At 33.5% G+C, this 18,201-nt stretch overlaps 1 protein-coding gene and 1 long non-coding RNA gene across 4 annotated transcripts; one reads left to right on the top strand and one right to left on the bottom strand.

The window, feature by feature from the left end:
- Window positions 1-2,457: 2,457 nt before the first annotated feature.
- Window positions 2,458-13,890, top strand: LOC132286664 (very-long-chain aldehyde decarbonylase CER3-like). Of its 2 annotated transcripts, none has more exons than XM_059789025.1 (11): window positions 2,458-3,062; window positions 3,304-3,527; window positions 3,622-3,854; window positions 4,045-4,264; window positions 4,455-4,582; window positions 4,815-5,071; window positions 5,243-5,350; window positions 5,467-5,673; window positions 5,825-5,935; window positions 13,462-13,635; window positions 13,765-13,890. In XM_059789025.1, the coding sequence occupies exons 1-11, from the start codon at window positions 2,940-2,942 to the stop codon at window positions 13,873-13,875; spliced, it is 1,896 nt and encodes a 631-aa protein (XP_059645008.1). In that variant the 5' UTR covers window positions 2,458-2,939; the 3' UTR covers window positions 13,876-13,890. The 2 variants fall into 2 exon arrangements, with proteins under 2 accessions (XP_059645008.1, XP_059645007.1); XM_059789024.1 differs by lacking the exons at window positions 13,462-13,635; window positions 13,765-13,890 and adding exons at window positions 6,066-6,239; window positions 6,339-6,726 and having other exon boundaries at window positions 2,727-3,062.
- LOC132286665 (uncharacterized) lies at window positions 7,151-13,518 on the bottom strand. Of its 2 annotated transcripts, XR_009472836.1 has the most exons (3): window positions 13,132-13,518; window positions 11,203-11,329; window positions 7,151-7,389 (listed from the first exon to the last, which is right to left on the bottom strand). It is a non-coding gene; the product is annotated as an uncharacterized LOC132286665 (long non-coding RNA). The 2 variants fall into 2 exon arrangements; XR_009472837.1 differs by having other exon boundaries at window positions 11,203-13,518.
- Window positions 13,891-18,201: the final 4,311 nt, after the last annotated feature.

The raw sequence follows: 18,201 nt of genomic DNA, 5'->3' as shown, positions 1-18,201 counted from the left end.
GGCTTCACCACTCCCTTAATAAATAGGTGTTTAAGCTAGCATTTTAACAAGAACATAAAACTAAAAATAAATATGTTCTTCATAAAAATAAAAATAAAAATTACAAGAAAGAAATTCAAGATAAAAAATCTTTAGCTTTTTATTATTTTCTCTCGATCTCTAACTCTGTACATCCCATCTCCTTTACATATGTTCCTATTTATAGACTTTAGAATGGAACAATTAAGAAGGAAAAATTCTAATTACAAAGTAAAAATAATAAAAAATAAAAAAATCTTGCTGCTTTCTAATTTGACTTGATATGCTTTCCAATTTGGGTTGATATTTACTGATTTGATGGGAAAAGCCAGTTTTGAATTTGAATCTCATTATCCATACAATCATATTTTTACTATTTTTGTCTCTTTTCTTCTCATTCCGAAATCAGCCCCTATAAAACATGAGAAGAAGGGATAAGAGCATTTATTTAATAAAAAATATTAATCAATTATTTATTATTGAGTATAAAATAGTAAATTTTCTGCACTGATCACATAAAGACTGGAACTCTTCATATACAGCTGCCATGTTTCCTTTGGTGGGAATTTTTTTCCCTCAACTGTAGCAAAGAGATATTAACTTGGTAGTACAATCATAAATTTGTGAAAAACTCGTAGTTTCACCACATATGATAAGAACTTTAGAATGCTAATCTATTTTATTTTATTTTATTTTTTTTCGTTTTATTCCCAACCACAAAAATAGAACCCCAAATCTGTCATGCCTAAGATAATCATATCAACATGTTCAAATTGTAAACACACATAAATTGTGAGAGAGAGAGAGAGAGAGTCATGCTAATTGTGCTGAGTCGATGTTGTGGGGCTTAATTAAACGTGTTTGGTCCCCTACTTGTGATTGAGTTGGCACAATTGACTTAGCAGAAGTAGGTTTATTCCTTAAAAAAGTAGTGGCAATGAAAATTTAATTTTATTTCCATTTTTTTCTTTTTGGCTATGAACTGCCCCTTAAATTTAAAGATTTTAGTACGTTTTGGATTAAAGGGTGGTTGACATGTTGTTAGGTAACGGTATGGCCATAATTAATTATAAGTACAAGGGCATTTTTGGCATTGCGGTTAGAACAGTTAAATGTGCTTTTTAATTTCAATATTCATTTTCAATTGTGTTTGGTGAGGGGAAAAAAAACAAAAAAAAAAAAAAACTGCTTAGAGTAAGAAATAGAAAATTTGACCTACCTAAACTGCATCAACCAAACTCTATTTAATCTTAAACATATAACACTTTGTTAACAGTAACAAAAGGGCTAAACCAAAGGTCCAAAACTGAACATTAATTATAATTATTGTACAAACTAATTGTTCTTTCGTGATAATATAAATGCTTATTTGTAAAATTAATTAATGATTAATAAAATATCATCATCTTTGTTAACTGTCTTGTATGAATGAAATTGAAAAAAGAATAAAAATCTGTGGACTGTGAATGGTAGTTATTCACATCTTAATATCGACATTTATAATATTATATTACTCGGTCATTACAGATGATCTGGATCTAATATTATCCTAATCTGAACCAATAATTTGAATATAGATTGAAAATTTAATTCATTAAATTGATTCAAATTCGATAATTTGTTAACTAAACGAATTGAATATGAATTATGGTCAATTCGATTGAATAATAATTCGATTCGATATAAATATTATATAAATATGTTAAACATATGTATTCTAATTATTTTTACAAATTATCAAAATACTTTTATAACTGTTTTGTCATCTTCCCTTTCTATATTTTTTCTTACAAAGAGTAAAAGATCTATTTTTTTATTTTTTATTTTTTTCTATTTAATTATATGCAGATTTCTATCATTTTTATTCTAATTATTGTTTCCCAATCTTTTTTTTTTTAATAAATGGACATGTCCTATTTTAATTACCAAATCATAGATGGTAATCAAATCAGTACCTTATTTGGTAATTGAGTATCTATCCCCCACCATCTTTGATTTGTTAATTAAAGATGATATGTTTATTTATATTGATGCGGACATATCCTATTTTAATTACCAAATCATAGATGGTAATCAAATAAGTACCTGATTTGGTAATTGAGTATCTATCCCCCACCATCTTTGATTTGGTAATTAAAGATGACATGTTTATTTATATTGATCCGCATCAATAGTGTGTATATTAGATCTAAGTATTGTCATATATATATATATATATATATAAAATAAAAACGGTAAAAGGGATGTGTATAATTGCAATGTCCAATAATGTAGTTATTTGGACTTTCAAAGTGAGAAGAAGAATTGAAGCTAAGAGTGCCCCAGTTTTGTGGGGTGTTAGGTAGGGAATGCAGATCAAACTCGATCAGTGATTATATTAAGTCTCATTCCACCACACATCCCACACCTTACACATGATGAACATTGGAACTACTCTACTGGTACTTAGCTGAGTTTAGTAAGCCAGAGAAAAGCCTCGACTAGAAGCAATGAAACACACCCCTAACTAGAACCAACCGCATTAATACTCCCAACATAACTTAGAATCCAAAACACACACACACTCTCTCTCTCACCATCTCTCTCTTTCACAAGAATTATGGAAATGCCACCAGCACAGCTGTACCATTGTGTTTGAATTAAACACGATTTTGGTTGAGATTGGAGGATTGTCAATTCAAGACATAACTCCAAAACCAGAAACCAAAAAAAAAATCACTGATGGATAAGTATAACTGTGGCCTACGAATATTTTGAACTGTTTTTTTAGATATATTGGTACATATATCTTTGTATATATAATTGGAGGTCTATAGGGTGGAAGAGTGAATATCATTAGAGAAGAAAGGAAAAAAGGCTTTAGATCCATCAAAACAGAAGACTCCCTTGTCCTTCTTTGCTCATATTTCCTAATTTCTCTCATGGAGAGACAAATTCACGGAATGGTTGAAAAGAAAACAAGTGAAGATGAAAGAATTTGTTTTCCAGGGAAAATGGGTGCTCCCTTGTTTGGTTGGCCTTGGGACAATTTGGGTTCTTACAAGGCATCCACTAATCTCTTATCTCTTTAGTCACGAGCTTATATATATATATATGTATATATATATACACACACAAAATAGGGTTTAATTGTATCTATGTTTGTGGTATGAAAGTATTTATTATATGGACCATTTCTTGCAAATTTGATAAATTTTCTCTCTCCTTTGCTTCACTTTATATACAATATGGTTTAATTGTGTATATATATATATATATATATATGTTTCATTTGTGGTGTGACAGTATTTGTTATATGGACCATTTATTGCAAAACTACTAAATTCAAGGATTTGGGAGGACACCCACAAGGATGATAGTTGGTGTCTGCATGTTCTCATCATATGTGCACTCAGAGGCCTTGTTCATCAGCTATGGAGCTCTTATCACCATATGCTTTTCCTCAACCGCAATCGTCGTGTGTCTCAATCCGGCATAGATTTCAAGCAAATCGACCGGGAATGGAACTGGTATATTTCTCTTCTCTTTTGAGTCCATTTCTGTACAACAATTACTATATTTTGCTGAATAAATGTAAATTTATATCTGTTTATATTTTGACAGGGACAATTTCATAATCCTTCAAGCTTTTGTGGCTACAATGGCCTATTTTAGCTTCCCTTCCCTAGCTAATCTCCCTATGTGGAACACAAAGGGGATTATATGCTGTCTAATATTGCACGTGGTACTCTCAGAGCCACTATATTATTGGATACACAGAATTTTGCATACTCAGTATCTTTATAAACATTACCATTGGCTACACCATGCCTCTAAGGTCACACATCCCTTTACAGGTACAAACCACAATCTACTGTGTGTGTGTGTGATAAATCCTCATTTCTTCTTTTTGAATATTTTGTACCAGCACAAGTTCTTTACCGGTATTCTAGGTTTTAGTCAATATATATATATATATATATATATATACATTGTTTGTTGATTTGTGGTATAATTATGTTCTTGTACAACTTTTGTTTGGTGCAGCTGGGCATGCAACATTTTTGGAACATTTAATACTCTCTGCAATTGTAGTTGTGCCTACCCTTGGGACCACCTTGATTGGATATGGATCCATAAGCATGTTCTACAGCTATGTTTTGATCTTTGATTTTCTAAGATGTTTGGGACACAGCAATGTTGAAATCATTCCTCATCGTCTGTTCGAAACCTTCCCATTTCTTCGATATCTCATCTATACACCAACGTACGTCCACAAATTTCGCTTTGAACTTTTGTACTAGGCCTCGAATGAGCATTTTGTTTACTTGTCATTCATATTCTTACAAAATTTTAGGTGACCTGATATTGGAAATTCAATTTTACAAATATTCTATTTTATATTTCCGTCAAAATCATGTTAAAATATTTATAATTCCCCATGTTCACTTCTGCAGTTACCACAGCTTACACCACATGAATATGGGTACCAATCTCTGCCTTTTTATGCCTCTCTATGATGCACTGGGGAAGACGGTGAACAACCGCTCTTGGGACCTTCACAAAGAAATAAGTTCAGCTGCCAGTGAGTCAATACAACAACCTTATCAATCAATTAAAATCCTACAAAAACACAAGATAGGCTATACTTTTAGAAAGTATAGCCTATCTTGAATCCTGCTGCCCTTGTTGACCAGCAACTCATTATAAGGCTTGAAATCTTTGTATGGTTCGGTTTATTAATCTTCTAAATTGCTTGTTATCCATCGAAATGTGGAAATCTCTCACCATCTAATAACGTTCGTTTTGAATGGAAGGCAAAAATGGAAGAGCACCCGATTTTGTGTTCCTTGCACATGTTGTGGACGTAATGCAAGCGATGCATGTTCCCTTCTTGTTTCGATCATTTAGTTCCATGCCATTCACGACAGCGCTCTTCTTATTTCCGATGTGGCCTTTCACTTTCTTGGTGATGCTCGTCATGTGGGCGAAGTCCAAGACTTTCTTGATCACTTTTTTCAATCTTAGAGGAAGGCTGTACCAGACATGGACTGTTCCCAGGTTTGGCTTTCAGGTACCTACCTAAATCTTCTTATATGATGGTTAAAAATTGGGAAAATGGACAAGTCATTTTATCTTCTTTTTTTGGACATTACAACACTAGGCCACATTTTTGTAAGCAAAAATAGCAAAAATCAATACTGGAGTCGAGTGTTCGATGTATTTATATTGATTTGATTGGCAGTTTTTCTTGCCATTTGCAATGGAAGGCATTAATAAGCAAATTGAAGAAGCAATCATCAAGGCAGATAGAATTGGTGTTAAGGTCCTAAGCCTTGCTGCATTGAATAAGGTCGGTTTTCGATCCATTTCTTTCCCCCTTGTAGAAACTCAAATGAGCATATCACGGTACACTTGCCGTGGATAGAATTTGTTAAATCTGGACAATTTTTCATTTCTGATGTACAGAATGAAGGTCTAAATGGAGGTGGAACGCTATATGTTAACAAGCATCCCAACCTTAGAGTCCGAGTGGTCCATGGAAACACACTGACTGCTGCTGTGATTCTTAATGAGATTCCTCGAGATGTAGAAGAGGTCTTCTTGGCCGGAGCTACTTCGAAGCTCGGAAGGGCCATTGCCCTCTACCTAGCTGGTCGAAGGGTCAGGGTCCTGGTATGCATTAGCATGATTAACACTAGTTTACTGGTCCAAATTTAACTTGATTATCTTTTTGTTGAGTCCTCCAATGAGTTTTCTCAGTCCCTTAGTCAACAATATTTGGATTCCAACTAAAAGAAGGAATAAAACATGTTATTAACTGCAGATGTTAACACAATCAACCGAACGATTCATGAGTATTCAAAAAGAAGCCCCATTGGATTGCCAAAAGTTTCTAGTTCACGTGACAAAGTATCAATCAGCTAAACACTGTAAGGTATGTAGGGCTACAAGGGGATATTGACGACTCTAATTAATTAGTTCCATGTATGGTTGTTTGTTTGCTGAGAAACTAACTACTAAATAATAATTAATGCTAATCCCATATAACCTGTGAAAATTGACAGACGTGGATTATAGGTAGATGGACTACACCATTTGACCAAAATTGGGCTCCACCAGGAACACACTTCCATCAGTTTGTGGTTCCACCTATCATTAGCTTCCGGGGAGACTGCACGTATGGTAAACTCGCAGCCATGAAACTCCCTGAGGATGTCGAGGGGCTAGGATCGTGTGAGGTATATATCATCGTCTCACCTTCATACTAGCTTTCCTGAGGAATTCAAATTACTGATTGAGGATTTCAAATTTGTGTTGTGTTTTGATTCGGAGCATAGTATCGATTGGGAAGAGGCATAGTTCATGCGTGTCACGCGGGTGGAGTAGTTCATCTTCTTGAAGGCTGGACACACAATGAGGTTGGGGCTATTGATGTTGACCAGATTGATGTTGTGTGGAAAGCTGCATTAAAGCATGGTTTCAAGCCCTTGTAGGTTGTCAATGGAGAAACTAATATATTTTCTCTTCACATGAAAGAAACTAGCTAGATACTGGTTGTAACAATCCATCATTAGATATCATGGATCTTTCTTTCACAAAGTACTTCACACCAAAAAAAAAAAACGCCATTTGGATTAAGCATCCAAATTAATTTAGACAGATTGTGGTGTACCTACTCTACTGAAATGATTCATGCCAGAATAAAGTAAAAGATCTTAAGCAAAATATCTCTCTCTCTCTCTCTCTCTCTCTCTCTCTCTCTCTCTTTATATATATATATATATATATATATATAACCAATTGCATATTAATGCCACATTACTTCTGCTACTTTACTAACTTGACTTTTACCAATCTCAATTCCCATACTTTTTTATTGGGTAAAGTGTAAAAAATCCTTCTAAACTATAAGCCAATTGCACAAAACCTCCCTGAATTAAAAACCACCCCCCTGAACTATTAAAACTGTGCACTTTAAGGATATCAGGTCATTCTCTTGTATTAGAAAAAGAAAATTACAAATGTACCCATTGATATGTTGGTTTTTGAATTACATTGTCATGTCCCAAGACCTAAGTCTCGGATTATGAACACACCACATTAATAAACCACCATCTCAAATACTAACATCCCTATAACCTGTCTCACATACACAACATTCACCTATCCATTCCCATTACAGTCCCATGTAGGAAAATATACAAGTAAGATACATCATTTACAACTATAAAATCTCAGAGTCTATAATAGAGTTTATTACACAACAGGGATGTACTAAACCACATTATACAACACATTGTCTCACTATTATACATTGTTTGCTATACAAGCGCCCCGACTCTATCTACAGCTGAGGAGGAATGTCCTCTATGACTTTCTTGCCATGACCTGAAAAGATGTGTATAAAATAAGAATGAACAACCACAGTTCAACAGAAGTTGCCTAAAGCGCACTCCTTAATACCTCTGTAAATCTACACATAGAACAAATATAAGATAATGGGACCATACATGCTCTGGAAAACATAATATCATGTAAGATAAAAAAGTGAAGTGCAATGCAATGCTAATGCCAATACCAAAGACACTTCCCACTTCCCGAAACCTCATCCAACAACAATCACACAGTTAGTGCAACTTGGTCCGAGTCATCCCCCCGACACCTCAAAGAGAAAATTGGTCGTCTATCCCTGGCCTAAGTCATCCCCCTAGCGCCATTTGAGGCCTAGTGACTCAACCACCCATAAGGTATTTCTCTACGTCTCCTCTAGATTCCACTAACTACACGGACACAAGTCATCACCTTACCGTCCGGTTGGCCCCAATTCACATTCCTTTCTAATTCTTTTATCAATAACCATCTAATGAGATGTCTCCACATCCCTTTTCATTTCCAAACTCATTCCAAAACCATGCAAAATGAATGTACATTTGTAATGATAGGATGTACCACATTTTAAAACCAACTATCCACTCTCAGTTCCATATACAATAAACATGGTTATTGCAATTTTCACAACATGCTAGCATGCTCATTAACAGAATAACATCACATAATCACATTATGTTCTAAATTGCGTTGTTAATGAACATAACACATAAAGCATGTTTTCTTCCTCACATTTATATTATAATAGTAATAACAGTGCTCCATAATAAGTCTAGCATTCAAATACACCTTCCCACATAAAGATATCTCAATTAAACATTTTAAATTTCAATTTCAACAATTTCAAAGGAAATAATTCACAAAAGGGTAAAGATTGTGAGGTTTAGGACAACCCTACCTCAATTGAAATCCAAACCCTTGCCAAACAATCCAAATGATGTTTAAAGCCACCAAATTTAGAAGAAAATAAAGAACACACTTTAAAATTACTACCACCACCTTTCCTCTTTAAAACCCCTTTTTGAAACCCAAATAGTGATAAAATATTTGCAACCTTTATATCAAAAAGAAGCCCAAGATCACAGGAACAACTTTCATTCACAAAACCCTACCAAAATCTCACTACAAAACCTTCAAAATTAAACTTAAAAGATGTTGGGGCACAACGAAAGCAAAAAAAAGAAAGAAAAATAATTCAAACCACAACACAAGATATATACTTGGTTCATCCAAAATCAGAGTTACATCCACGGATGAGAAGAGATTCACTATATATGTAGAGATATTACAATAGTAGAGAATTTCAACACCGGACCATGCACACAAACTCTTTACCAAGTTCTCCGTGTACTCCATGAGACTCCCTCTCGCTATCAGTGTTCACTCTACCAAACCCGTAACTCACCCCTACCATCAACGTACTCCCTCATAAGGCTACATCTCTCTCAACTCATCACTCTCAACAATAGCCTAAGTGTCTATTTATAGAGTCACTACCCAATTCCTTTGTGGATAAGAATTACAATTTCTTAGAGCCCAATTCACGTCTCTATAAGAAATTACCATAAAAAAATACACTCTAAAATAGAAACTAATAATAATGAGAATTTGAAACATAATTCCTAACAATCTCCACCTTGGCTCAAATTTCATTACGTCAATTATCGCTTCTCATGGCAATTAAATCTGGACAATTCTCTACGACTTCAATCTTCTTTATCTTATTGCAGAACTCGGATTATCCCTACTATACGTTGCTTAATCTCTATGTAACCAAGCCGATTGACTCCACCTACAACTGAAGCCGAGAAGAGATTCACTATATATGTAAAGATATTACAATAGTAGAGAATATCAACACCAAACTATACACACAAACTCTTGATCGAGTTCTCCGCGTACTCTACGAGACTCCCTCTCGCCATCAGTGTTCACTCTACCAAAATCGTAACTCACCCCTACCATCAACGTACTCCCTCATGAGGTTACATCATTCTCAACAATAACCTAAGTGTCTATTTATAGAGTTACATATCCAATTCCTCTGTGAACAAGGATTATAATTTCTTAGAGCCTAATTCACATCTCTATAAGAAATTATCATAAAAAATACACTCTAAAATAAAAACTAATAATAATGAGAATTTGAAATATAATTCCTAACAAAAGAGAGTGTCTGTGGAGGGAGAAAATGCCGTAGGGGAAAGAGAAAACTAGAAAAAGAATTCTGCCGAAAGTTTTTAACACCCAAATTTTCTTCAATTGCTATACTAAAGACATGCCACACATCCACATAAGGGGCTGCCATGTGTAACCCCATGTGTCAAGACCACAACAAGGTCAAAGCTGGGACTATGTAAAATGACCATAAAGCCCTTTAAAAAATACCAAATTCCATTCATATCCTTTCCATAGAAAAAGTGTACTATGCCCCTCCACCTCATATCAAATGCCAAGTATGTCATTTACATACGAAAAGTCAATAATACCCCTTTTGAAATAAACAATTGACATTAAAAGAAAATATATAAATATATATATATATATATATAAAAGAAAAAAAAAAACAAATCATCACATACATATTGTGGTTCGGTTTGTGATTCTTGACTGGCTTGCGGAGAATCATCAAATGACAATTTGGTCGAAAATGAAGGTTGGGTTCCAATAGACTGAAGCCCTGTTCAAACAATTTGGGGATTTCAATCGGGGAATTTTAGTTTTATACCATTAATATAATAGTTCCTAAAGGTAATAAGGGTAACTTCGCCATTTTTGAATTTCAGCTATGCCGCTTGATCATCACACGTGTATTTCACGAGAAGAATCGAATGGAATTTCGCCGGTGGATAATTTTTGTAAAAAAATTGATAGTTCTGGGGTAGTGTAAAAGTAAAAGTTGGGGGTTTTGAGAGAGAGAGAAATAGAGTAATTTAGAGAGTTTTTTTGTACTTTACCCTTTTTTATTTTACATAATTTCCACTAATATGATGAATGCACACATACATATCATTATATGAAGGATAATACTTAAGTCCTCACTGGTGAAGATCTGCATTATACTCACCGTTTATGTGGTCCAATGAAAAGAAAACACTATCATCTCTTATTAAACATGTTAGTAAAAATAAAATAAATTGGATCTACCCAAATAAGATCGGGTAAAGTGGGTTCACTAAATTTTTTTTTTTTCAAGGGAGTTCAGAGTTGCTCTCTAGTTCTTTCTTTCTCCCACCTTCAGCCCTCCCTCTCCACCATCTTCTTCCTCCCAAGCACTATTTTTTTTATTATTATTTTTTTTTCAATGGAGTTCAACATTGCTCTCTAGTTCTCTCTCTCCAGCACCTTCAGCCCTCTCTCTCCACCATATTCTTCCTCTTACGCTTCTAATCCTGAACATCATCATTCAATTAGCAATAATATTTGAAGGCGGTATGATCAATTTTTTCCCCATACATTTAGGGCTCTTTTTCTAGAAAGGGGCTTTCCATGAAAGATTGTGTTAGATTCAAGAATCCAAATACATGTTAACACAAAACTCAAAAACCTGAATTCCCTTAGATTATGTCCCTTAGTTTTTTTCTTCTTTCTTTTTCTCCCAAAAATCTGATCTGTTTCTTTATCTCCTTCCCCACCTTCTTTTTCTTTCAATGGAATTTGCAAGAACCTGAACAAATTTTGATCCTCACAACTGTTTCTCTCGCTCTCTATTTTCGTTTTTTTATTTATTTATTTAAATGCTGATTTTTTATTTAGAGAAAAAATATTGGACGATGATCAGTGAACAAAAAAAAAAAGAAGAAAAGATCATACCTCCTTTAAATATTTTTGCCAATTGAATGATGATGTCCGGGACTAGAACCTTGAGGAAGAATATGGTGGGGAGAAAGGGCTGAAGCCGGTGCCGTAAAGAGAACGAACCAAAGAGCAACGTTGAATCCTTGAAAAATAAAACTAATAAGAATCGTTGAACCTACTTTACCTGATCTCATTAGGGTATGATCCCATTTATTTTATTTTTCTTGCCAATTTAATAAAAAATGACGTATTTTCTTTTCATTAGATCACATATGCGATAAGAATGATGTAGATCCTCACTAGTGAGGAACTAAGTATTATCCTTATATAAAAAGACTAAATATGAAAAGAAATTTAATTTACTTTCCAATAAGGTGCTGATTTGGCTGTAAAAGCGTTTTTGGATAAATACAAAAGAAAGAAAAGATGAAGGCAACAACTGTTAGCAGAGCGAGGCAATGTATGACAAGAAAAAAGAAAAGGATTGTAGGAATGGAAGAAAAAAAATATTATTATTTTATTTTAATAACTTTTACGTAAAATAAAAAAGAGAAATAGAATTATCCATGTCGCCAATTCCATTTCATCATCAAATACAATAAACAAATGTTATATCTATAATTCACCAATTTTCTCATCCGCAGTTTTGTTTTACCTTTTCATGAATTAAGTGATAAAAACACCTAAAAATGCAATGAATTACAAAAATAAATAAATACAAAGTTCACAAATGAAAGAATAAAAAATTGAACATAACATAACTAAACGTTTTATGTTCATATGGAAAAGTTTGCGAAAAAATTAAATGAAAGTGGTTAGTCCAATTAAATTGTTGATCTGCTCCACGAGTGAGAAAGAATTGTTGTATTTGTAACTAGTTTATGATATGCAAATTCTTATTGATTCTTTTTTTTTTTAATGCTAATTGCTTAATTAAGGAATAATATGAAAGCGAAAAAGACAAAAAAGAGGAGCTTTTTTTTATATAATACATATACACTATACTTTATATTTAAAATATATAAATATACTTTTGCCACTAGTTTTTATTTTTATATTGCCCTATTTGACAACTAAAACATAAACTATCATCCATTCAAGATGAATATTGTCAAACAGAATCTAAGAAAACAAGAGGAATGGCAGATTCATTTATTTTAATTGTTATAACATAAAATAAAAAAAATAAAAATAAAAAAAACATTTGGATTAAGCATCCAAATTTGTAATTTAGACATATTGTGATGTATACCTACTCTACTGAAATGATTTATACCAAAATAAAGATCTTAAGCAAAAGATCTGAAATAAAAGATCTTAAGCAAAAGATCGGTTGCTCTCTCTCTCTCTCTCTCTCTCTGTCTCTGTGAAAACGCCCATAAAGTATATTTACATGTATATCACACTCCTTACGTGCAAAAAAATAACTTTAAAGTTTCAATTTGGTACAAATAGATTACTTTGATAAATTTAAACCCTTAGTTAACTAAATTATCCACTATTTTATAAAATACATAAAAATAAATAATTTTGTGAAATGACCGAAAATGATACTATCGGAGGAAGTCCATCTCGTGCAAAAAAATACCCCTATAGTTTCAATAAGGTGCAAATAGATCACTCTGACAAATTTAAATCCTAAATTGATTAAATTACTCTTACGTCGGAAATAGACAAGTAAAGATAAAAATATAAAATAAAAATAAAAGTATAAAAAGAAAAGTAAAGATAAAAATAAATAAATAACAAAAATAAAGTAAAAAGTGAAAAAAAACAAAAATTTTTCAAACTCCAAAAACTAATGCACACTGATATTGGAAATTTTTATTTATTTATTTGTTTAACGATGTTACTACAAAATAAAATAAAATATAAAAAAAAATTAATAGAAAAGATACAGGTCGACGTGAAACCCAAAAGCACAAAAAGCACAATAGAAGATACCAGTCAACGTAAAACCCCTAGACGTCGATCGATTTGCCCTGCTAAGGCCTGTTTCGCCTATGCTTGTTGATATGAAGTCCCGACACCCTTCTTGGCCCATTTGTGACCTCGCATAAGGTCTAAATCTGTCCTGAAACATACATTTCATGGTATAAAATATGATTGAGCATTCTTGCATTTAAATAAACCAAAGACTAGTCCATTTCATCTATTGGGGTCGGAATATCTTGATGACTCCAATTAATTCCATATATGGTTGTTTGTTTGCTGAGAAACCAACAACTAAATAATAATTAATGCTCATCCCATAGAACCTGTGTAAATTGACAGACATGGATTATTGGTAGATGGACTACACCACTTGACCAAAATTGGGCTCCACCAGGAACACACTTCCATCAGTTTGTGGTTCCACCTATCATTAGCTTCCGGGGAGACTGCACGTATGGTAAGCTCGCCGCCATGAAACTCCCTGAGGATGTCGAGGGGCTAGGATCATGTGAGGTATATATCATCATCTTTCTTGATTTTATATTTGTTTGTTTCCAAGGAAATTAAGGAAGAAAATGAAATAGAACTCAGACAAAAATTACTGATTGGGGATTTCAAATTTGTGTTTGATTCGGAGCATAGTTCATGCGTGTCACGCGGGTGGAGTTGTTCATCTTCTTGAAGGCTGGACACACCATGAGGTTGGGGCTATTGATGTTGACCAGATTGATGTTGTGTGGAAAGCTGCATTAAAGCATGGTTTCAAGCCCTTGTAGGCTGTCAATGGAGAAACTAATTTGTTTTCTCTTCACATGAAAGAAACTAGCTCGATACTGGTTGTAACAATTCATTAGATAGCATGTATCTTTCTTTCACCCTTTTCTCTTTATTACTAAGTACTTTATACCAAAAAAAAAAAAAATCATTTGGATTAAGCATCCAAATTTGTAATTTAGGCAGATTGTGATGTATACCTACTCTACTGAAATGATTTATACCAAAATAAATATCTTAAGCAAAAGATATGAAGTAAAAGATCTTAAGCAAATGATCTGTTGCGCGCGCACACACAAACACTCTCTCTCTCTCTCTCTCTCTCTCTATATATATATATATATGAATAAAATATCTTTAAAGTATGTTTATAGTGCATATCACATCCCTCACATGCAAAAAATACCTATAAAGTATCAATTTGGTGCAAATAGATCATTCTGACAAATTTAAACCCTTAGTTGACTAAATTACCCTTACTTAACCATTTTATAAAATATATAAAAATAAATAATTTTATAAAATGACTGAAAATGATACTATTGGATGATGTGCCTCTCGTGCAAAAAAACTCCCCTAAAGTTTCAATAAGGTGCAAATACGTCCCTCTGACAAATTTAAACCCTAAATTGATTAAATTACTCTTACTGGACCATTTTACAAAATATATAAAAATAAATAATCTTATAAAATGATTGAAAATGATACTATTGGACGACGTCGGCATTGGACAAGTAAAGATAAAAATATAAATTAAAAGTATAAAAGAAAAGTAAAGATAAAAATAGAAAATAAAAAGTAAAAATAATTTGCAAACTGAAGAAATCAAAAATTTTCCAAACTCCGAAATCAGTGCACACTGATATTGGGAATTTTTATTTATTTGTTTGTTTGTTTAATAATGTTGGTACAAAATAAAATAAAATAAAGAAAAAATAATTTAGTAGAAAAGAATAAACCAGAATCTCAAAAAATTCAAATCCTTGTTCTATAAATTCTCAAAGTTTAAAAAAAAAAAATGTTTAGAGATATATAGAGAGAAAAAAGTTTCGAAATATATATATATATATATATATATATATATATAAAGTAATGTACACATAACATCCCTATACTATGAGATAAGTAGCAAATTGTAACGACCCAAACCTGGGGTCCAAATTATTATCCGGATCCATAATCGAACCCGAGATCATCTAAGGGCAATAAGGTCATTTCTAATATCAAAGCATGATTAATACAACATTTAATGGTTCATATTACTCCATTACAGCATCATATGTCTTGGGATTAGTTATAGAAGAAGAAGAAACAAGATTAAGAGGAAAACAGAAATCGATTGACTTGTTCCTACTTCACATCGACTGGTTTGTCTCCAAAAGCACAAAAAGCCCACTGGAAGATACCGGTCAACGTGAAACCCTTAGATGTCAACCGGCTTGCCCTACTAAGGCCTGTTTGGCCTGTGCTTGTTGATATGAAGTCCCGACACCCTTCTTGGCCTATTTGTGACCTCGTATAAGGTCTAAAGTTATCCCCGAAACATACATTTGACAGTATAAAACATGATTGAACATTCTTGCATTTAAATAAACCAAAAACGAGTCCATTTCATCCAGTGGGGTTGGAATAACTTCGGCTACATCAAAATATGGCTTTAATGCCTTACCTGAACATAGAAATCCTAATGAAATCACACAATACAAGAGGAATGTCTCAAAACCATTTCTACCCATGAAATAGATACATAACATTTCTTAATACAAATTTACAACAAAAATAGGAACATATACATTAATTACAAAAGAAGTTAAGGTCCTATTCAATCCATCTAAACTTATAGGGGAGTATCGTCCGTCACTTCTTTCCCGTGACCTGAAAATAATTATAATGAAAGGGTGAGCACAATGGCTCAATAGAAGGTGCCTAAAACACACCTCTTGATGACCCCGTGAATCCAAGCAAAGCATAGAGAATGGGAACCGGGATCATGCTATCTTAGGGAGAATGTACCAACAACAAAGTTAACCAAACTATACATACATAATACAATTCCAATGGGATGCAATGAGATATAGATGTCACTCCTCATTTTCCAAAACCTTTTCCGTCATCATTTCCAAACCGTTAATGCAATCCGGCCCATGGCAACTCCATGGTGCCATGTGAGAAGGATTGACTAGCTATCTTTGACCACATGGCAATTCTGAGGCATCATTTGGGGATTTGGATAATGCCTTCTTCACATCTTTTCCATTTTAGAACAGAACCATGAAAAATCCATTCTTCACATATACCACTGTAACCTTCTTCAACCACCATCACTCCACAAAAGTTTTAAGACGATGATAATACGGCCGCTTTCCCATAACGTAACCCACAACAGACATTTTCCAATATTCAACTTTCTCAGCAACATCATACATAAAAATAGACACCTTGGAGCCACGACTGTCACTGCACAAAAATCAGGGGATATCAAATAATTAATAATAAACAAGCACATAATACAAATGGATAAATAAGAAATAATAAATAATCACTAAAGCGAAATCTAAATAATAGTTAATAAATAAATCCCATCTATAAATCCTCCAAAAATAATTCCATTGTAATAATAATACTAACCTCCAAAATATAACTTGGGAATCCGTAGATCATGGACCCCAAAATCAATCCCATAATCCGAACTAAGTATAAAAGTTTGAATCTAATAGCAATAATAAAAGATAGTCTCCTATGTCGAGATAAATGGAAGAGTGATGAAGAACTGTCTTTGATCAGCACAAACAACCTTTAAGTCTGAAACTGACGCGGACTTGAAAAATATAACAATGGTGGGTCAATCCTGATGAACGCTGAATATTACATATTCGAGCCCCTAAACATGCATATGCTAAGACCTAAAGTTGTACTTCTAATCAGTTTTAGACTGATTTATGTTTACTTCGTGTTTGTAGGTACTTTCCCAAAGAAATGGTTAAAATTGGGATTTTATTATGAAAAGACTGATATCGAAGCTTACAGAGTCATTGCCGATCATAAAAAGCAAGCTTAGAGTCAAAATGATGATTTTGGAGAAGTTCAAGTGCCAAAGCTCGAGCACAAGTTCAATGGTTCGAGCACAAAGTCAACTAAAGCAAAGAAATTAAGTAAGGCTAAAAGGCTGGAACAGAGATTCAAGGTGCTCAAGCCTTTGCAAAAAGGCTCGAGCAGAAACTGCCTCAAAAGATAAAAAGACGCTTCAAAAGTTCCATGTTGCCAGACCTCGAGCTGAGACCAAAAAGCTCGAGCAGAAGTCCCAAGGCTCGAGCACCAAGCCAAGGTGATCGAGCACCATGAAGAATTATCCCAAAAATATTCTAAGTGTTAATGAAAAAGACGCTTCAGAAAATATTTGAAGAAAAATGGCTTAGTATAGAAATCCTGCTCGAGCACTACCCAAAAGGCTCGATAACATGCCAAAAAGCTCGAGCATAAGCTTCTCTACTCGAGCCTTTTCTAAGTTGCGGGATTTATTCTAAGTAAGTCAAAATTCATCCTAGACGAGCCCAGATGACCCTAGAAGACCTAAAGCCCATCCAAGCGCGCCTTATTAGAAGTCAGTAACTTCTATAAAAGGAGGCACAAGGCCACAGAAAATCTCTCTCATTAGTTTTCAATATTCTAGATCTAGTAGCGGCTTTTAGGGTTTTTGGTAGTTGTTCTGAAAGATTAAAGGTAAAGATCCTCAGAAGAGAAGTGCAGTCCATGATGATGAAGACCACAACAATACAGATGATATCTTGCGTCGTCATGAGTAGCTAATTCCTCTCTTAGGGCATTGATGTAACCCGAATCCGAGTATTATGGTTTGATTGTTCTAACTTTGGAAATTTAATTATTTATGTATCGTAATTGCATGATTATGAGCAATTGATTTAAATAAATTGGGTTTTAATGAATTAAATAGTTTTTGAATGATTAATACCATATCTTAGATTTAATTGTTCTTAAATTATAGTCAACCTATAGTGTACGAGATTTGCGGCATAAGGGTTTCTTGAACAATAAGAATAGAGATCATGCAAAGGTGTTCAAATGTTTTTCATGAATAAATATTTTCATAATCTATGCCTAGGGAAGACGAGTTATACTACAACATTAGTTAGAAGTAGGTAGGTAGATAATTCGTGCCAACCGAAGATAAGTTATAGTTAGTTGAAATTCATGGAACATCTCTCTTTCAATCTGAATTAAATGAATGTTATTGAGTTTAATTCCAAATTATGCATAATTGTTAAAATCCCAAGGGTAGTACAAGGT

The sequence above is a fragment of the Cornus florida genome, unplaced genomic scaffold (genome assembly GCF_030987335.1).
Source record: "Cornus florida cultivar Cherokee Brave unplaced genomic scaffold, ASM3098733v1 CherokeeBrave_3.0.0_Hap2_Chr11, whole genome shotgun sequence".
NCBI lineage: Eukaryota > Viridiplantae > Streptophyta > Magnoliopsida > Cornales > Cornaceae > Cornus > Cornus florida.
The sequence above is the reverse complement of the archived record's forward strand: the minus strand, read 5'-3'. Positions and strand labels throughout refer to the sequence as shown.